This window comes from Dama dama, chromosome 23 (assembly GCF_033118175.1).
Source record: "Dama dama isolate Ldn47 chromosome 23, ASM3311817v1, whole genome shotgun sequence".
In the NCBI taxonomy this organism is placed as follows: Eukaryota; Metazoa; Chordata; class Mammalia; order Artiodactyla; family Cervidae; genus Dama; species Dama dama.
The window spans coordinates 76851381-76872584 of NC_083703.1; the positions used below are offsets into that span (position 1 = coordinate 76851381).

General features: G+C 51.5%; 1 protein-coding gene across 1 annotated transcript in view; it reads right to left on the bottom strand.

Moving 5' to 3' along the window:
* PREX1 (phosphatidylinositol-3,4,5-trisphosphate dependent Rac exchange factor 1) overlaps window positions 1–15869 on the bottom strand; it is a 174944-nt gene extending 159075 nt beyond the window's left edge. The window contains exon 1 of the mRNA XM_061127442.1: window positions 15519–15869. Coding sequence (XP_060983425.1) covers window positions 15519–15731 — 213 coding nt within the window. The 5' untranslated portion in view covers window positions 15732–15869. The remainder of the gene's footprint in view (window positions 1–15518) is intronic.
* Between the last annotated feature and the right edge of the window lie 5335 nt (window positions 15870–21204).

Below are 21204 nucleotides of genomic sequence, written 5' to 3' on the forward strand. Positions count from 1 at the left end.
TACAAATGCATCTCAAACTCAGCTGCCTGCGTGGAAGGGGCTGGGGCTGGGGCTGGGGCTGGGGCTGGATGGGTGTCCTCCGTGATGACGATGAGAGTCACAACCTTTGGACAAAAAAGCACTTTTTTTGCTTACTAAAGGTGCTAGTAATCCTTCCAAAGGGAATCCATCCTCCTTCCAAAGCGAAAGCTGGCCGCCTTTGTTTCTTAAAACATGTAACTCTCACACCTCCCTGGCGGCTCAGGGGTTAAGAATCCGCCTGCCAATGCAGGAGACACGGGTTCGATCCCTGGTCCGAGAAGATCCCACGTGCTATGAAGCAATGAAGCCCATGCACTCTAGAGCCCAGCTCCACAAAAGAGAAGCCACCACATGAGAAGCCTGCACGCTGTACCTAGAGAGCAGCCCCAGTCACCACAGCCAGAGAAAGCCCAACACAACCAAAAATAAAGAAGCCAATAAAATCTCCAAACGGCAAACAGAAAAGAACACGAAACTCTCTTGGTCTGGCTTTCAGTTTTCTATCTGATAGAAACAAGAGTTAGAAGAACTAGTCCAATGTCCTCGAGTCTTTTTTTTTTTTTTCTTAAGTCCAGCAGAGCAAGCACAACGGTAAATGGCAACCAATGTTGGGTTTCAATGTCGGGGACGTTAGGGAAGGGTAGAGACTGTGGCAAAGTGAAGACTGCAAGTCCTGTCTAAAGAAGGCAGCTGCTGCTCAGCTCCAGGCAAGAGCTTGCCTGCAGGCCCGCAAGCTTAATGCGGACAGGTCTTCTAATTACTTCAGAACTCAGAAACAAAGATTTTTACATGAAATTTCTTAATTTTTCAAGAAATGCTGGCAACCAATAAAAAAAAATTTTAAACACTGCACAGGCCTGCGCTGGCCTGAGGACCCCCACTTTGGAACTTGTGGTGCCATGGACCCACGGCCAATAAATGACAGAAAGACAGACAGACAGACACACATCATTTATGGCCACTAAGGTCAAAGGATCTGAAAATGAAGTTTCCCAAAGACACAGGAAACCTCTGGCCACAGAGGATTCCTCCAGTTCATCTGGACACAACTTAAACCCTCCCTCTCTGTCCTCCAAGCATCTGAGCTGTTGGACAAAAGCAGAACAATCCTGGGGTTCTGCTTTCAATTTCAAGTTCCATCTCAGCCACAAACTCAGTTGTTAAGCCTGGATCAACTAACTCACTGAACGATCTTGTGCCTCAGTTTCCCCATCTGGAAAAATGACACAATTGGCTGAGATTATGTCATGGTCTCTCCTAGCTCTGACAACTCAATTCTAGGATTCTAGGTGTGGGTGATTTCTTTGGGTTGGTAAAGACCACAAAGCCCTAAACCAAAGGTTCTTCAGCTCCCAGTTACTGAACTGGCAGCTTGAACAAAGACGCATATGGTCTGTAATTGTGAAAAGCTGAAGTCTGTGTAAATACCCAATATAAAAGGGATGGTTAAGTGATAATAATAATTTTACTAGTATATTCATACATTGTTATTATAGTATATTATTACATTATGTTATTATAATAATTATTATAACTATAGCTAATATATACCAAGCATTTACCATGTGCCAGGCACTGCTTTGAGAGCATGACAGGTCTTAATTCATCTAATTCCCCATCGGTTTAAGGCCTGGGCACTAGCTCCAGGATGAAGCGTGCCCAGGTAAAGCAATTTGCTCACTATTAGACAGCTGGCAAGTAACCAAGATTCTGATGCAGGAAGGGGAAGACCCCGAGAGTGGGTCTTGAGAAGGGCCCGAGAGTGGGCTCTTGTTTAACATTCAGAAATGAACTGTCCAAGGAGACACACGTGCTGATAAAGCAAGAGACTTTATTGGAAGGGGGTGCCCAGGCGGAGAGCAGCGGGTTAAGGGAGCCCAGGAGAACCCCTCTGCCACACGGCTCACAGTCTCGGGCTTTAGGGGAACGGGCCTCTTTTCTGGCTTGTCTCTGGCCAGTCATCTTGTTCGGCCCATGGTCTGACTCAGGGTCCTTCCTGGTGGCACGTGCATCACTCAGCCAAGATGGAGGCCAACGCAAAGGATTCTGGGAGGTTGGCCGCCTCCCTCCTCCCTCCTCTGACCCCGCCCCAATGTTCCCGGTCAGTCTTTAGCAGCAGCACCGCGTTCCTTATCGGGACCTCCTGCGGTGAGACAACTCAGGCAGGTGGGCCTGGCCAAGGTGGGCGGTTTCGGTCAACAGCTCCCTAACAACGCAACCTGGACGGTGCGGACCCAGAGCCCCACGTTTCACCACGAAGCCTGCAAAAGCTCAGCGATGAAGTGTGCTCAGTCGCGCCGCAGGCGCTGCACAGAAGAGGCAAGAGAAGACATAACATCGTGTGTGTGGTGTGATCACACCTCGGCTGAAACAACACACAAAGAAGAAGCAGGAAATGTACCGAAAGGTGAAGCAGCCGTCTGGAAGGGTGAGATCTTTTTGCTTGTCTTTATTTTCCAAACGTTCTACAATGAGCAAAGTGACAGCAAAAATGGCCCGTGCATAGAGGGCGTCCCTGGGAGCCAGCCCCATGCCCAGCACCTAGTATTGTATCTTACTCCAAATCCTCTCCTCTCCGCTGCCAGCCCAAGGACCCAGATGTCTGCCTACCCTGTGACTGCTGAATCCCCAGTGTCAACACACCCAGGCACACAGCAGACGTGCAATAAAATATGTGCAAGGGAGAAAAAGAGATCTCCCCATTTCACAGCCAAAGAAACTGAGGCCCAAGAGCCATCTGCCCAAGGTCACAGAGCTGGTAAGTGGTGGCCTGGGGACAAAAGTGGAAGAACTACATCTCAGCAGAGAGTTTCTAACACCCACACAAGGGGTAAAAGTCACCCCCAGTCAAAATCGCCAGTGAAGTCAACTAAACACGATGCATGATTCAGGACTGGATTCTGGAGATGGGGAAAGAGCAGAGGGGAGGTATAAAGAACACCTTCGGAAAAACAGGTGAAATCTGAATACAGACTGTGGATTGTATAATGTACTATCAATGTTACATTTCCTGATTTTGTTCAGTGTACTGTGGTTATAGCAGAGAATGTCTGTTCTTAGGAGATTATTTAGGGGCATCATGTCTGCAATTATTCTCAAATGGATCAAAGTAATAAAAACTCTGTGTGTGTGTGTGTGTGTGTGTGTGCGTGCATGCATGTGTATGCAGGAGGTAGGAGAGGTGGGGAGGGGAAAGAAGAGGGGAGAATTATAAAACAAACTGGTGAACCTAGGTTAAAGGTCTGTGGGGTGCTCTCTACTCTTGAAATGTCAACATAAAAAGTTACCCAAAAATCAACTTTGAAAAAGTGAATTAAAATGTCCACAAATACAGCACACTGGAGTTTTACATCTAGACCTCTGAACATGTGCAGAAATGTGTAACATATACAGCCAAGTACATAGATAAAACATCATTTTACCATACTTGGTTTCATATGAGAAAGTCTGTAATAAAATGACATGACAGAATGTGTTTTTGACACATACACGCCCACTATATTTATGACCTTTTTGATCAAGGGGAAATAAGTCTTAAAAAACCACCCAGTTGGACTTCCTGGTGGTACAGTGGATAAGAGTCTGCCTGACAATGCAGGGGACACGGGTTCGATCCCTCCTCCAGGAAGATTCCACATGCTGCGGGGCACCTAAGCCCTCGAACCGCAACTCCTGAACCTGCGCGCCACGAGCCCCTGTGTCTGGAGCCCATACTCCACGAGAGAAGCCGCTGAAAGGAGAAGCCTGCACGCTACAGGGAAGGGAAGCCCCCGCTCACCGCCACTAGAGAAAGCCCGCATGCAGCGACGAAGACCCAGCACAGACAAAAAAAAATTTTTTTATTTTTTTTAATTAATAAACTTTTTAAATAAAATTTTAAAAAAAATAACCACCCAATCAACAGCCTGGCCTGCCATCAGCTCGTGGCTGGGACCACACAGAGCTCCCTCGGCCCTCCCAGTGTGGTAAGGGCAAGAGGCCAAGGACGCCAGTCCGCAGGCACTCCCCATGCTGAGGTCCAAGCTCCCCAAAGTCAAGGAACCAGAAGGCCTGGTGGCAGGACCCAGGAGAGCCTCCAGCACACAGTGCACCCCATCCAATCCCTTTCGCTCGCACACTCACGCCCGAGACCCACATTAACAGAGCGCCCATTATGTGCTGGATGCTGCAGTGAACACAGCAGACCAGGGCCCTGACCTCGTGTGACTTACATCCCAGTGCGGGAGACAGACGCGAATCAGGTAAACAGATGAGCATTTCAGGGAGTGACAGCTACCAAGAAGAAAACGGGTGTGGTGATCCAGAGCCCAGGACTCGAGGCCCCCTGAGGAGGTGACACTGGGGTTACACAGCTAGACGAGAGGGAAGGGCCCCGTGCACCGCGCAGTTAGAGGTGCTACAGGTAAGAGAAACAGCAAAATGAAAAGGTTGAGAAGGTGGAACCAGCCTAGCAAGTTCAAGAACAGAAAGCCGGCGGACAGGCCCAGGACATAATGAATGGCAGAGGAAGCTGGCCTGGTGAGCAGAGTCCAGGCCTCAGAGGCCGTGTAAGCCACAGCAAGGGGTCTGGATTCAGTCAACCTGCATTTCCTGCTCCCCTCTCCTCCGGCACAATGGGGACAGGAGAGGAAGGAGATCCAACCAGACGGCAGGATGTCAGACCTAAACCCAACCCTGTCAATAACTGCATTGATGTATGTGAGCTAAACAGTCTAATGAAAAGGCAGAGACTGTCAGAAGGGATTTTTCACAAAGCAGATGACAAGAATCTGAGGAGGTGAGAGTCATCACAGCAAACAGCCAGAAAGAGCATAGGGGACCTCAGTTCTACGGCCGCAGGGAACTAAATTCAACCAAGAAGCTAAACAGGGGTCCCCAAGATTCAGACGAGACAGTAGTGCAGCCAACGCCATGACAGCGGCCGTGTGAGACCCGGAGAAGAAAACCCAGTCACATAGTGCCCAGAATTCTGACCACAGAAACTGCACAGTGGTCATCAGTAGGGCTGCTTCAGAACACTAAATGCGGGGTAGTCTGTTAAACAGCGATAGACAACGGATACACCCTCTCGTGACCTTGGGCAAGTGGGCTCACAGTTCGGGGCCTTGGTTTCTTCATCTGCACAACTGTGAGGATGCAAAGGAAGCAGAATGTACAACAGCCTCGCCCAGGAAGTGGAAAACGGTTTATTCTGTGTCCACTCAAGTCTGTGGAGAGATTTCAGAATGGGAGAACAGGAGGGGCCTTCATGCATTTTTGAGAAGATGACCTTTTTTTTCTTCTATCTTTGGGTGGGTTCCTCGGGGAAGGAGATGAATAATCTCTTCTAGCTCCAAATGCCAGTCATCCCAGAGATGTCCTTGCTCCCAACTGCCTTCAGAGTACAGAGACCAGGAGTCTGGGGCAAGGGGCCACCTGGCCAAAATGAATTCAGTTGCTTATTTCAAGCCCCAAGAATGATCTGAGGCACGTTTTTCAAGACAAGACCCCATAACTGTTCTTGAAAAAAAAAAAAAAAAGAAGGGAAATACTGAGATTCTAAAACATAATAATAATTTCAATAAAAGAACAACTACCATTGACTGGAGCCTGGCCATATGCCAACACTGAACAAAGTGTCCCAACCCATTTTACAGATGAGGAAACTGAGGCCCAGAGAGGGGAAACTTCTTGGGGAAACTCCTTGCCAAGGATCACAGAGCCACTGAGGGGCAGAAACACAGTTTAGACCCAAACAGTCTGGGCCAGACCCCGGGGACCAAAAGTCCATGCAAAAATACTGAACATTTATATAAATCAAGACCATCCCATTATTTTAAAAATATGGGGATTCCCTGGTACTCCAGTGATTAGGACTATGCACTTTCACTGCCAAGGATATGGGTTCAATCCCTGGTGGGGGAACTAAGATCCCACAAGCTGTGTAATGCAGTCAAAAAGTAAACAAATAAATGTGTGTGTGTGCACACGCGTGTGCACACGTGTATATACAGAAGAGACTTTTTTTTCTTCACTTGACAAATATTTAATGAGCACCTACTATGTGCCAGGCACTGTTTATGGTGCTGGAGACAGAGTAAATAAAGGACCACCCAGAGAAAAGGAGACAGGAAGCAGTAAGTCGGGGCAGAGTACAATTTCAAACGGGAAGTGGTGGGGTAGTCAGAGAAGACCTTCCAAAGACCACGAGGTTTAAGCAGAGGCCTGAAGGAGTGAGCCACGGGGATACCGGAGGAAGAGCACTCCAGACAGAACAAATGAGAAGGCCCTGATGCAGGAACACGTCTGGGGTCTCTGAGAAAGGGCCCATGTGGCTGAAGGGGAGCAAGAGAAGGCAACAGGACACTGGAATTAGACGGCAGTGATGACTGCACAACTTTGTGAATATACCCCAAACCACTGAATTGTACTCTCGAGGGGGTAGAACGTATGGTGCGTGAATCATATCTCAATGTTAAAAAAACCGTATGAAGAAAAAAGATTACTCAGAATGGGAGGGGAGAAGAGAGAGGGCAAGTGGTGTGGGACCTCCTAGGCCCCTCTGAGGACCTGGCTTTGACTGAGGGCGCTGGCAGCCACAGCCGGGCTTTGAATGGGGCGGTGGCATGACCTAACAAGTCTAACTAGGCTCCTCGGGCTGCGCATGGACAGCAGACCACGGGAGGCAAGGATGAGGGCCGCGGAGGCAGTGGCCAGTTCCCCAGGGTGGGTCCTCGGGTGAGTTCCCCTCAGTGCCTCCATTTTTCTCATATGTGAAGTGGGTATGAAAAAGACACGCAAACACAGATGTACAGAACAGACTTTTGGACTCTGTGGGAGAAGGCGAGGGTGGGATGTTTCGAGAGAACAGCATCGAAACATGTATATTATCTATGGTGAAACAGATCACCAGCCCAGGTTGGATGCATGAGACAAGTGCTCGGGCCTGGTGCACTGGGAAGACCCAGAGGGATCGGGTAGAGAGGGAGGTGGGAGGGGGATCGGGATGGGAAATATATGTAAATCCATGGCTGATTCATGTCAATGTATGACGAAAACCACTGGAATACTGTGGAGTAATTAGCCTCCAACTAATAAAAATAAATGGAAAAATAAATAAATTAATTAATTAAATAAAAAAGAAAAAGACATGCTAGCTGACACCAGGTTAAATGCTGCCGTGAGGGCTGTGAGTGAAGGGTGGAGTCAGAGGTGCCACCGAACAGTTTTTAATCATGCAAATCAGTTTCCTGAACAGAAAACATGGGGTGGCCCCTTCCTCACGGGAAGCAGGGACCTGTCGGACCTCAATAGCCCTCCCAGTGCAGCCTGTCCACACCCAGGCCACGAAGAGGGGCCCAAACTCCCCTCCACGTGTGGTCGGCTCAAAGCACCCACCCAGACAGAGGACAGAAATGGCCCAGGTCACTAGACAGCCGGGGCACAGACAGGGGGGATCTGCCTGTGGGAGGGGAAGACGTGGTCCTGCCTCCTGGCTGGGTGCCCAGGCAGGAAGCAGGAGGTGTTTGCTGGACCTTGGGAAGGGCGCCGTGCAGTCCTGACTTTCAGATCCCCAGTCAAACCGTGCCACACCCCAGGGCCTCCTCATCCCACCAAGACTCAAGCCCAAACGCCTCACCATGCACGTGAGGTTCACGCCACCAGAGCCCCTGCTGCCCACGCCAACCTCACCTCCTCTTCAGCAAGCTGAATCGGGCCCTGCCTCAGGGCCTTTGCACATACTGTGCCCACCACCCGGAGCACGCTTCTCTCAGCTCCCTCCTCGGCGGGCTCCTTCTCAGCCATCTCTTCAGACAGGCCTCCCTTGACCACCTCATCTCAACAGATGACACCACCTCCGTCACCAGTGTATCTCCACTCTCCTTTCTCCTCGGCATACCCACTCCAAACTGTGTGGACTTGAACAATATCCTCAGCCTCTCTGGGCCTTGGTTTCCTCAGGAGCAAAATAGATATAATGACAGCCTCTATTCCAAAGAGTTGCTGCAAGGACTCAAAGAGCTAATTCATATAGTACCTGGCACCCAGCAGGGCCTCAGTGGATTATCTTATCATTATTACACCTCTCGTCACTTTCTCAAGCGATCTCTTTTTGTGCTGTGTGAAGATTCCACAAGGGCAAGAACCTTGTCCACCTTGTACTGGCCATGTGCCAACATCTAGCCCATATGTCTGACACTTAGTAGGTGCTTAACGTCTGTTGGTTTAAGAAGTGAATTTGTGAGTGAATTTATGAATGAAAGCATTGACTGCCTATACCCCACGGTGACCCTGGCCTCATTCCTCCTGGGAGCAGCTTCTTGCAGAAGCTACCTGCCCTCCACGGCAACTGGCCACCTGCTGCTACCAAACTTCAGTGGCCCTAGGCCAGCCAGCCTGAAATAGCCTCACCTCTCCTGGCCCAGAACCAAGGGATCAGTTGCCAGCTCCACCCTAGGGAAGGAACCAGGCGGGTAAACACAGATTGTGTGTCTGACCACACGACAGAAGAGGGGCGGACAGGCAGATTCCCTTCTGGCCCTCAAAGAATCGAGAATTTAAAAATAAACCTAAAACTCCAGACTCGTCTGGGAGTCTGGAGGGCTTCCCTCCTTCCTCGGGGCTTCCTTCTGTGGCATGTACTTCGGGGAGACTGATCTTGCCCCAGGACCCAGCTGCTCCAGGTGTGTGAGAGACCACACTCCATCCTTGCAGCCACCCCCGGAGGGCTACAACCATCTTACAGATGAGGAAACCAGGGCTCGCAGAAGCAAAACGACTCGTCCAAAGTCACACGGGGGCAGAGCTGCGTTTCAAGCACAGGCTGTCTGTCTCCAGAGTCTGTGCCCTTAACCGTGAACCGAAGACACATTGCAGAGTGAAAAATACAAACCCGCACCATGCCATTTATGTAAACACACACACATATCAATGCTACACATGCAGTTGCCTTCAAATGGTCTGAAAGTGGAGCTGGTGATCAAAGGAGGTTTCAGCCAGTGATTCCCAGCCGGGGGCTATTTTGCCCCCAGGGGACATGTGACAATGTCTGGAGACACTTCTGACTGCCCCAGCTGGGGGAAGGGGACGCTACCGGAATCTAGTAGGTGGCAGCCAAGGATGCTTCTGAAATCCTGCAACCCACAGGACACCCCCACAAGCAAAGAATAACCCTACCCAATGAATGTGTCAATAGTGCCAAAGGTTGAAAGATGAAGGGATTCACCCCAAATCAGTTGCTAGGGCTGGAAATGTCCCTTGTAGAACCTGTTTAAGGGGGACAGTGGATCCAGGCTAAAACACAAGTCCCCAGAGAAGGCCCCCAAGCCTTCTCTCCCCAGAACTCTCAGGATGGAACCCCGACCAGCCACAGTCACCATCCTTGACCAGGGCTCACCTCCCTCTGGGGGATGCAACTTCTGCAGGGGCCTTACCTGCAAAACAAGGAGATTGAGACCCTCCCTCCACCTCTGGCTTGCTCACAAGTTCTATATCTCCTAAATTCCGGGGCAAGAACCAGCTCTGACCTCAGCCGGTGCCTTTGAAACAAAGCCAATGGCACAGCAAACTCTGGTTACCCACTTCCCACTAGGGTTCCAGCCAGAAAACCTACGTCTATTGGAGAAGAGAAAACACAAAAATCTGGGAGGTAAAGTTCTGCAGCGAAGCATGGCCTACTTCAAAGACTCAACTTTTACAAAAGCTTTAAGAGAGGGCCGGCTGTAAAGCAGAGAGGATGTGGGTTTCTTAATCTGAGGGTGTGGCCCCGAGTCCAACAGCTCTTCTGCTCACTGGCCTGATAAAAGGGATACTCTCGAAGAAAGTGGTGCCCTTGAAGCCTCCAAAAGCCAGGGACACCAACCCCATCCATCTCTTCTTAAAGTGACAGAGCAACGGTTACAAGAGCAAACATCGGAATAATAGTGAGTGGGCGTCTGGGATGTTTATCTGAAGAACACACTCATTCAAATGCGTGAGTTCAAGCATTCCTGTTGACTCATCTCTCTCATAAGGACAACGACCACGTTTGCCCCGTTGGCGGCTGGCTGCATCCTCGTGGCCTGGAATACGGACTGGAATACACAGCAGATGCTGCCTCTACCTCTGAAAAAAGCAGTCTAATCTCTTTACGGCTTTACCTGTATGTAGCTGTGTCTGCCATACACAAAAGAGGGGCCCCACCTAACTCCTGCGGATGCTAAGGTTTTTATCATCACAAAATTTTCACCGCCTTTTCCTGATGACGTTCAGCCCAATACAGAGTGGCCTGGTCCTGGGTCCCTCGCATCCTAAAGCTCAGATCATTCGGATCGCTGGGCTTAATTCTTGCACACTTGGGCATCCCAGAAGTCTCACAGAGGCAGGAATGTGGGTCGAGAACACAGCACCCTGATGGGGCAGTTCAGGGTAGTGTTAAAGAACGTGGGCTGCGCAGCCAGACTACCTGGGTTTGAATCCCAGTTCCGTCAAACTGTGTGACCCTGGGAAACTGACTTGACCTCTCTGTGCCTCTGTTTGATTTGCAGAACAGGAAGCACAGTAACGCCTGGAAATTTGGAGGTGATACACAGAGAATGCTTTACCTGGGGCTTACAAGCTTCTAGCACTATGTAAGTCTTAGCAAAATTATTGCTGTGCATTCAACTAATAATCAGGCTGAAAATACAATCATTCCTTCTGTTGGCGAGTTGTAAAAAATATATTCTCATACATATGCTTAAGTTCACATGGAAAGGGCATTTTAAAAAACATTTCTTAGAACCGTTTTTCCTTTTTTTATCCTCCTGCTGGCCTTTCTTCACAAGATACACATCTCTCCATCCTTTGCTCCCAATTCCTGTCATGTCATACATACAGTGTATATCATATTACGGTTATTGCTTATATTCCCAAGGCGGAACTTCTGAGCATCCTACTTTGCACAACACAATCTTGTGAAACCACTCCCCCACGTCACCGGGCAGGTCATTCTGTGACTGTAGAATTTAAAACGCACCCCCCGCCCCCACTCCCCAGCATCGCTCCCTAGTGTCAGACTAAGAGGACAAAAATCTTAAAAAAAACAAAAAAAAGTGACAACACAAAACCACAGTTTCTTGTTTTGGCAAGCAGAGCTCCAATGAGAAGAAAAGCTTTCGTCTCCTACCCTCAAAAAGCAGAACCAAAGAAAGCATTCTGGGAGCTCTCTACCTGTTGTCCCTCAGGGACCCCGGCCCAGCCAGTTCAGGCAGACCCTGTGGGTGTCTGAGAGTGCCTGGTCTTTGTCCTGTCCTGGTGTTCAAACCCTGGCTTTACTCCACACTGACTGTAGGTGGCCCTGGGCAGGTCACCAGCCTGCTCTGTGCCTCAGTTTCCCCATCTGTATAATGGGTACAGTATAGCAGCTGCTGCATCATGGAGGAATAAGGAGCACTTTCTCTCATCAGAGAGCCAAGGGGAGCCCTTCAGGGGTCTGCTGACCACCCCCAACACAGGAGTCTCTCCGCCCATCCACCCAGGCTGGATGATACATCCTTCAGGGAACCCATTGGCAGCTGTCCCCAAAGGCAGCCTCCTTGACTTGTAGGTGGAGACCCCAAACCAATCTAAACATGAGGCAAGTGGGTTCAAGGATCACCCGGCCTCTCTTTAAAGAGGAAGACTTTGAGCCCCAAAAAGACCAACTCTTCTGCCCCCCAATGCTGCACATCCCCTCAAAAAGCTACCAGCGCATTCTGGGCACCTACTGTGTGCCTGGCACAGAGCTAACAGCAATAACGTCAGGCTCACGGAAAATTCAACCTTTCCTCCATGAGACAGGAGTCACAGCGGGGAAGGGTCACACAGACCTGGGTTCAAATCCCAGTTCTGCCACCTCCAAAAGTCACAAGTCAAGCCCTTTATAAGCCAGAGGCAGTCTGTGAAGTGGCTGCAGACATGAGTTCCAGGGCAGGCAGCTGTCTGCATGAACCAGACAGCTCACTTAAACTATCTTTGCCTCAGCATCCTCCTCTGCCAATGGGGATAAGACAGCACTTCCTTCACAGGGGTGCTGGAAAGATCAAAGGAATGGATAGAAGGGTAAGCAGTGAGTCAGTGTCAGCTCCTACACAGCGATGGCAGGCAGCAACATCATTGTCATTATTATTAACAAGCATATACACGGCGCACCTAACACAGCCAGGGCTTCTAAAGGTTGAGATCCAAGGTTCTCAAAACCCGAGGCATCTTCTCCTGCCACCTCTAGGGGGTCCTCCAAGAGACAGCCAGCATCAATACGAGAGGGCTGTCCTTCCCTTCCCATGACTCTTCAATAAACACACAGAGAATATGCCCCCAAAGTCATCAGGCCCCACTGGAGATAAGGCAGCAAGTGCAATCCAGCTCCTGAAGGAGGTAAGGAAAGATGGGGAGATTCTGAAGGAACCTGAGAGAGCCCGCAAACCCAGAGCCAAACAAAACCACTAGTTCTGGAATGTAGATGATCAAAAGGAAATTCACCCAGAGTTCCTGTCCTCCTTTCAGTAATGCCTCAGATCTCACTTCCTCCAGGCAGCCCTCCCTGACTACTCCTGCCTGCTGGCTACTAGAATCCTACAATCCTAATCATCTGTAATCTTTAAGTATCATATAACAATTAATTATAATAACTCAGAATTGCCTTACAACCTGCTAGGCACTGTTCTAAGTGCTTTATATATATTAATATAATTCACTTATCCTCTTCAAAACCCTATAAGATGTACTATCATTCTCCATTTACAGATGAGGAAAGTGAGGTTCAGAAAGGTCAAGACACTTGCCTAAGGTCACAGAGCCCAAGGACCTGACCCCCAGCAGTCCGGTTCCAGAGCTCAACCTCATACTTGGGTTTCTGGAAACACTCACATATTGCCACCCTTGGCTAGAACATGCCCTCCTCTAGCACAGGAACTTAAGACCTGGTTTTTCCGCATTTTCCATAATGCTCGGTCTACCACAGAGCTTCATTTTCACTGGCAAAGGGACCTTAAAACAAGGGACTCAAGGAGGTCAGGGCAGCCCCTCAAGACCTGCCTCTGCCACATGGAATTAAAAGCAAGGAGGGATTACCCAACATTTCTTCCAAGCAGGAACAGTCCCTCAGTAAGTATCACATAAAGGCTGGGAGGAGGGAGTGGGAAGACAAGAGAGATTCACAACCTGCAGGCTGCCAGCCTGGCTGCCATGGAAAGCCTTGGTAATTAGCAGTTCATGAAGCTCCAAGCCCTGGGTTTTCAAAACTAAAAGACCTTGGGTTGTTTAGGGACCATTTCTGATAAAGCAAAACAAGAGAGGTCTCCTGCAGCTCACAACTGAGGTACGCCTGGTCAAGTTACACAATCAGTCCGTTGCTGGCACAAGCTTGGGGGCACCCAGAAGGACAAGGCAGAAAGAAAGCCTGGCTTCCCCTCCCCGCCTTTGACAAGTGGAGAAACTGAGGCCAGGACAGGTATAAGAGTGATCCAAGATGTCAAAGTCAGAACCAGCTCATCTCAAAACCGACAGGCAATCCAAAAGAAAGAAAAAGGATGAATTCAGCAGATTCAAAGTGTCAAGGGGACAATATGGAAGTGTAGAAGTCTTTTATCTTTTTCCTGTCCTTTTTTAATAAGAAGAATGGTGGATTCTAATCAATTTCCATTATTTCAGCTTCCTCAGACTCTACACGTGGACAATTTAAAACCACAGTGAACCCAAACACCATCTCCTATCTCTTCCGAAAGGCACCACAGCATCCAGGGCAAGGATGTGGGAGTACGAGGTATCTTTTCTTCCCCATTAATGTAAAAACTGGCTTGTCTTTGCTCTTTCCCTTCCAGACTAAGAAGCAGGGAGTGGCTCAGAAGGAGAAGTGAGGAGTTCCCTGGAAGCTGACATTGCTCAGAGACACCAGGGCTGCCTACATCTTTAATTCAGAAACTGCCAGCTTCAAACTGAGCAGATTCTTCTTTTTTTTTTTTTTTTTTCTTTTTTCTGTGAGAGAGGGAGGGATGGGAAAGAAATGCCAATCCTGCTTCATTCTCACAGGCTTTTCTAGAAGGGTCCTTTAGCCAAAAGGTTTTCAATGCCTCCGCACAACTCTCTACCACCACCCCCTCAACACACACACACACACACACACACACACACACACACCCCTCCTTTCACAGAGAGAAGGGCTCCATCCTCCTGGAGTTAAAACTCAGACCTCACACAGCCTCGGCTGCACCCCTAAGCCACAGAGGATCCCAGAGGATGCCAGAGCCTCTCTCTTTCCCCGGGAGACTGGAAACTGCAGGGCCCGGCTCTGGGGTTTCTGAAGGAACCACCAACTGCCCCCGCTGCCCACTGCCCCCAGCCCTTCCTGCACCAGGATTAAAAGACTTCCTAGAGCAGAGAAGGGAGTAAATGAGGTCCCAGCAGGAGGCTGGAGATTAAAGCCCTGCCAGTCTCCTAACTTCCAGCCAGGCTGCCTCAGACCCACCCCCTCCACCCTCTAGCCACTTTTCTCACTTCCTAGGACGGTAGGGAAGTGGCCCCTTCCTCCCTCTCATAGACAAAAAAAAAAGAAGAAGAAGAAAGAGAAGAAACAAACAAACAAAAAAAGAAATGCAGTACAGAACAGGGGCTTGCAGCACTGACGGAGGCTGCCCAGTATCCCCAGTTAAACAGCTGTTTGATTCTGGGCAAGTTACTCAGACCCTCTGGGGCTAAGTTTTCCCATCTGAAAAATGAGGGAGGTATTCGTCCCTACTTCGTGGGCCACTTGGGAAGGTCCAACCTTCTCACGACACACGTAGGCGCCAGGCGCATAATAAGCGCTCAGTTATTTTACAGAATCTGATGCCAGTGGTTTGGCAACTTGGAGATGGGGGTGGAGGGGGGATGGGATGGAACCGGCGAGTCCTGAGTTTGAAACCCACTGTCCCCAAGCCTCAGCAACTGCGTGTGCGTGGGAAAGAGAGGTCCTACCCAGGGGGCTTTGGCGGCCCCTGTTCCTACTCTGGGCTTTGGGTTTTATCCTACTCTGCGGGGCGCGCAGGGATGCTGGGCTCGAGGATTTCCAAGGTCCGTCCTAGATGAGTAGTCCGTGGTGCGCTAGGTGGCAAAGAAATCCCCGGCGGTGGGGGGGTGGGGGACGCAGGAGCCCGAGCTCTCGGCGCCTGGGTCCCAGAGACCCTGCCTCACGGACGTAACTAATTTTAAAACTATTTGAAAGAAGGGGAGGGGGGTTGAAAAAGACAAAAGGGCTGAGTATGCGAGGGGCGGGGGGTGGTTACGGAGTGCAGGAGACCCCGGGTTGGGGCTGGACCCGCGGGCCGGCAAGAGAGGCGACAGCCCAGTTCTGGAGCAGCCCGATCGCCCCCACGGCTCTGCGCGCCCCGCGGGATGCCTCTGAGGCGATCCTCGAGACTCCCCCCGGGGACCGTGGCCACAGGTTGTGGGGACCCACGCCGGAGGCCCCCGCTGAGCTCCGCAGCGGGGCTGGCGGCCGGAGCGGAGACTGTCCCTGCGCTCCCCCCGGGGGCGACACCTACCGACTGCAAGAAGCGCAAGGTGCCCACGTAGTCCCTCTCGGTGCCCAAGATCTCGTTGAGGACACAGAGGCGGAGGCGCAGCTGGCGCTCCGACTCCCGGGCGGCTGCACAGGGGCCAGAGTTGGGCGCAGCGGCGCCGTGCGCCAGGGGGTCCGGCGGGGCACTGTCCCCTGCCCCGTCGCCGCCAGGATCGCGGCCGCCGGACACCTCCATCCTAGCGCGGCCGCGCGGCACCAGCTCCTTCCCCCGGCGCGGAGATCGTGCAGAGCGGCGACTCAGGCGTCCAGGCGCCCCATCCCGGACGGGGCGAGCCGGCGGGCCGGGCTCAGCGGCGGGCCCGGCGCATGGCGCGGCGGGAGGGCGAGCGGGCGGGCCTGGGGGCGGGCGGCCGGGGCCGGGGGCGGAGGCAGCGCGCGGAGGCCGGACGAGGGGCGGGAGGGGGCCGGTCCTCGGGGCTCCGGGACGGCGGGCCCCGCCGCCCAGGGAGCGTCGGCCAAGTGCCACGCCGCGGCGCGGCCGCACAGGCGCTCCGCGCGCGCCTCGGGTGCCCTGGAGACGCGGCGCTGCTACGTCGGAAGCTCGGCTCGGCCCGAGCCGGACGATCCGGCTTCTCGGGCGAGAGTCTTCTTCCGCTCGGGGCCCCGCGGAGTCTTGAGGCGCCGAGGCAACGCGGCCGGCTCACCAGCTCTGCGCCCGGACGCGTGGCTCCCGGCTCCCCGCCCGCCGCGGGCTACGCCACTCCCACCCCGACACACGCGACCCCCGCCGTGCGCAGCACGCGCGCGCAGGGCCGGCCGCCGCTCGGGCTGAGTCAACCCCCGACTGGGGAAGCTGGCGGCTGGGCCGCTCCGGAGCAAGCCCGCCTCGCCTCGCCTCGCCGCGCGCACCCCTAGCGGCCCGCGAAAAAGGCGGCCAGCCTTACCCGCTGCCTTTGGGGCGCCCAGCTGGGTGCCCTCGGGCGCTCCCACGACCTTGGGAGGAAGACGCACGGCTCGGCTCTCTTCCTCTCTCCCCTACCCCCGCTTCTCTCTTTCCCCTTCCTTTTTCTTTTTCCTGCCTTTTCTTTTTCTCTTTCTTTATAACTTCTGTGCCCACCCCCCGACCCCAGAGATGAACCTGCCCTTTGCTGCCTTTCCCAGAGGAAATTATTATCTGCTCTCAGGTACTAATCAAGCGACTGCTGCTCTGCCCGAGCCCCACCCACCCATTCCCCGAGCCCCCCACCCCCCAGTAATGCCTTGGGAAACCCTGCTGCCAGTGTAGGCTGCTCTGTGTGACCTTGGTCGTCAGCGAAGTGCTCAACAAATGTCCTCACCTGCCTCACAGGAAGATGGAAAGGGACGATCTCCCTGGGGGCTGTTCAGGTTTACTACCCCAGCTCCCACCCTCTCTAGTTTCCTTGGGTGACCTTGCCCTGGATTCCTTGCCTCAAGAACCTCAGTGTTCTCAACTGGACGATGGGAATGACCTTGGTACCTAGCTCATGGGGTTCTACACAAGGTTATGGTTAATCCATAGGGGCTACTTGGAACAATGCCCCGCAGGTGAAAGTTCTCTGTTAATGTTTCTTGGTTAATATTGTAGGTATGAACAGCCCTCTTAGCCCGGCCCCACTCTCCGAAATGTCCTCACAGTTCCTGACCTGCCCCTCTTCTGGACCCAGAGATTGTGTTGTCTGTGTGGTGGATTAGCTGATCAATAATATCCCCCTGTAGGCTGTAATCATCCTTCAGTCTGTTCCAAACACCCAGGTTTATTCTCCCAGTGGCCTCTGGGTAAATACTGCAGGTGCCTAAGAGGGAGAAAGTAGGGTGGCTTCTGCCCTGTCCGAGCTGTTTGTTTTTGATCTTGGGCAAGGTGATGTTTGACCTGGGCCTTGAGTGAGTTAAGTTCCTCTGGACACAGAGTCAAGGGTATGAGGTAGATGAGCCTGCCAGGTTTGAGGAGTGGAGTCAGTTGTGTCCAAAAGGTGACCAGCTCCCTTGGAAAGAGGTCTCTGGAGTAACTGCTGTGTGACCTTCAGCTGGTCACAGCACCTCTCTGATCCTCAATTGCCTTGCCTTTGGTCCTTCGACCCCCAAGGAGAGAGCATAGTGGAAACACCCTGGCTTTGGAATGAAACTGACTTGCACTGGTTTCCCAGCTCCAGATCTAATTGACTAGGTGGCATTGGTCAAAACATTTCACCTCTCTGAGCCTCAGTTGCCTGTTCTGTAAAATGGGAGTCATTATAAGAAAAAAAAAAAACATGGAAAGCCATGTTTTCTCAACCTCAGAAAAGTGACATTTGGGGCCAGATAATTCTTAGTTGTGGGGGACCATCCCGTACATTGTAGGGCATGCAGAGGCATGATGTACCCACGGCTTTTGCCAGCAGCACTCCGTCCCCAAGGACAACCAGAAATGTCTCCAGACATTGCTACATGTCCCTAACAGGCAGGGACAAGATTGCTCCCCACTGAGAACCACTGATTCAAAGTATCTGATGCAGATAGCTGGCACATAGTAGGTGTTCAACATGTTAGTCCCCTTCCCAGCTTTGACCAAGGAAGACGGCTTCAGCTTCAGGGATAGTTTCATGCATGTGCGCACACACACAGATCCCATGCTTCACCCAAGAATTAGCCCATACTGCCCAAAAGACCATCCAAACGTTTCTGCGTTTGTGCATGGAGCCCAGCTCATGATAGTCTTTTACTCCCTCGGGTTCCTCTGGGATGTTTCTCCTCCACCATCCCATCCCCTAGTGAGATAGTACAACTCAGTAGGTTAACTAAGCTCTCTGTGCCCCGTTTTCATCATCGGTGCACTGAGGATCGTAATTGCACCAACGCTGTGAGGTTGTTACAAAGATTCCTGAGTTAATACATGGAAAGCGCTAAGAACAGATAGAAAGCACTCCAGTGAAGTGACGTGAAAGTCGCTCAGTCATACCCGACTCTTTGTGACCCCATGGACTATACAGTCCATGAAATCCTCTAGGCCAGAAAACTGGAGAAGGGAAAGGTAGCCTTTCCCTTCTCCAGGGGACCTTTCCAACCCAGGGATCGAACCCAGGTCTCCCACATTGCAGGCAGATTCTTTACCAGCTGAGCCACAAGGGAAGCCCAAGAATACTAGAGTCGGTAGCCTATTCCTTCTCCAGAGGATCTTCCTGACCCAGGAATTGAACCAGGGTCTCCTGCATTGCAGGCAGGTTCTTTACCATCTGAGCTACCAGGGAAGCCCTCCAGAAGTGAAGGCTTTTATTTATTTAATTCTTGCATTGAGTGCTGAATCTATTTGGATGCATTCAGCTCACAGAGGAGAAAATGGGCTACTGATGGGTTAAATCATACAGTGTTACAGCGTTAGTGTAACTAACGCTGACCAGGGCTCAGTCGTGTCCAACTCTTTGCGACCCGTAAGACGTTGTTTATTTAACAAGAGGTGCTGAGGAGAGGTTGGCGCCTGAGCCTGGTTCTGGACTTGGTGACATCATCAAGGACCAAGGCACCTGCGACCCTGCAGTCCTCATCATGGTGGCTTTTCTTCCAATGTTTGGAGCCTCACAGTCACAACATGGCTGCTCTATCCACCACATTGCCTGCTAACACCACTCCAAAGCAGGAAGGGAAAGAAGAGGATAAAGGGCCTCTCTCTTATCAAATTTTCTCCAAAGCCCGCAGCAAGCAGGCTCTCCCTTACATCTCACAGGCCAGAATGGGACACATGACCACCTTTAAATAGTCCTTGACCAAGAGGGAGTTTGTAACTATCAACTTAAAACAGTCCTGCTCCATCTCCTGGGACATGGCTGCCTGAACAACTTGGGGTTCTGTTATTAAGAAGCGTCTGGGACTTCCCTGGCAGTCTAATGGTTAAGACTACACGCTCCTCGTTCAGGGGGCATGGGTTCGACCCCTCTTTGGGGAACTAAGATCCCGCATGGTGCAGCCAAAAAAAAAAAAAGAGAAAGTGAGGTGTCCGCCACAAGCACCTACAAAGTTCTGCACATGGAAGGAGGTGCTGGGACCACAGAAGTCAGCAAGACATAACCATTCAGGCCCTCATGGAACTGCCCTCGCTCCAGGACCAGCAAGGGGAGCAGACAGTGAGGCATTCGACAAAGAAAGACAGCAAGTTCCTTCTGTCATTCATTCAAGTGTTTATTGAAGACCTACTGTGCGCTAGGCTGGGCTACAGCAGTGACCACAATGGATAAGGTTCCCGCCCTCCTGGTGTTTCCAGATCAGAGCATGAGGAGAAAAGCAACAACCAGATTAGCAATCCATCAATAAACAAGCAAACAAATCAGCAGGATCCTTTCAACTTTTCCAGAGTTGTTTGGTGGCACCTCCAGGCCTGTGCCTCTGGTCACTGCCTGCCCAGGTCTCATTACTCAGATAGAGAGCTCGGCGCTCATGTGATCAGTGGGGACTCCCTTAGTCCAGGGCTGGCCGCATCCCAGCTAATCCTGGCACACAGCAGCTCACTGAACCGAACGAGACTCAGGAATCACAAGCGAGGGGAGGTTTCCTTTTTCTCTCCCTGTTTCAGCCTGACCTCTCCTCCCTTCTTCCTCATCACTTCCACCCCTCCCATCCAGGATGTTCAGCTGGAAGCCCCTTAGATCCCTGTCTGTCTCCAGGGCAGGGCCTGACATCAGCTCTAGCTGGGAAACATTCACCAAAAGAAGAGAGAGAAAGGAGGAAGAAAAAAATTTTTCAGTTTAGAAAGAAAAAAAAAGCAACGGTAATAATAGGGGAATTCTCTCCTGCAGGGACAACTTTAGAATTTCTGTCACCGTGTACTTCGCAAACAGTGGGAAATACCGTTTCGTTTCTGTTGCACAAGTTTCACGGTTGTGCGGAAGAAGTGAATGCTGCTTGGAAACGTTACACAGAGTGTTCCTTATTCCCTAATGAGACGCTCTCAGATTCTGCGGGCTCAGGATTTGGGCTTCCCTTGTAGCTCAGTTGGTAAAGAATCTGCCTTTAATGCTGGAGACCCGGTTCAGTTCCTGGGTCAGGAAGATCCCCTGGAGAAGGAAATGGCAACCGACTCCTGTGTTCTTGCCTGAAGAATCCCATGGACAGAGGAAGCTGGCAGGCTATACAGTCCATGAGGTCACAAGAGTCGGACACGACTGAGTGACTAAACAATAACCAACAGGATGTGAAGGCCCCCCTACTTCTCAAGCTCTGCTTTTTAAAATGATAATAATTAAGAGAAAGCAAGGGGTGGTTTTCTCGTTTCATTTGTTCATTTCTTTCTTTCTGGCTGTGCTGGGTCCTGACTGCTTCACGGCCTCTCCTCCAGCTGCGGCAAGCAGGGGCTACTGTCGCTTGTGGTGCACGGACCTCTCGCTGCGGTAGCTTCTCTTGTTGCGGAGCACGTGGGCTTCAGCAGCTGCGGCTCCCGGGCTCTGGAGCACTGACCCTGTCGTTGCAGCGCATGGGCTTAGTTGCTCCTCGGTGTGTGGGATCTTCCCAGATCAGGGATTGAACCTGTGTCTCCTGCCTTGGCAGGCGGACTCTTTACCACTGAGCCACCACGGAAGCCCCAAGGGGTGGTTTTTACCCCATCCCAAGTTGAACAAGCCAGGTGAGAATCACGTTATCGGACTGTCCCAGGTTGCCAATCATTTCCCACATACAAATGAGTTCTCAGTAATTCAGGCCATCTGCCCAGAGAGTCTTTTCCC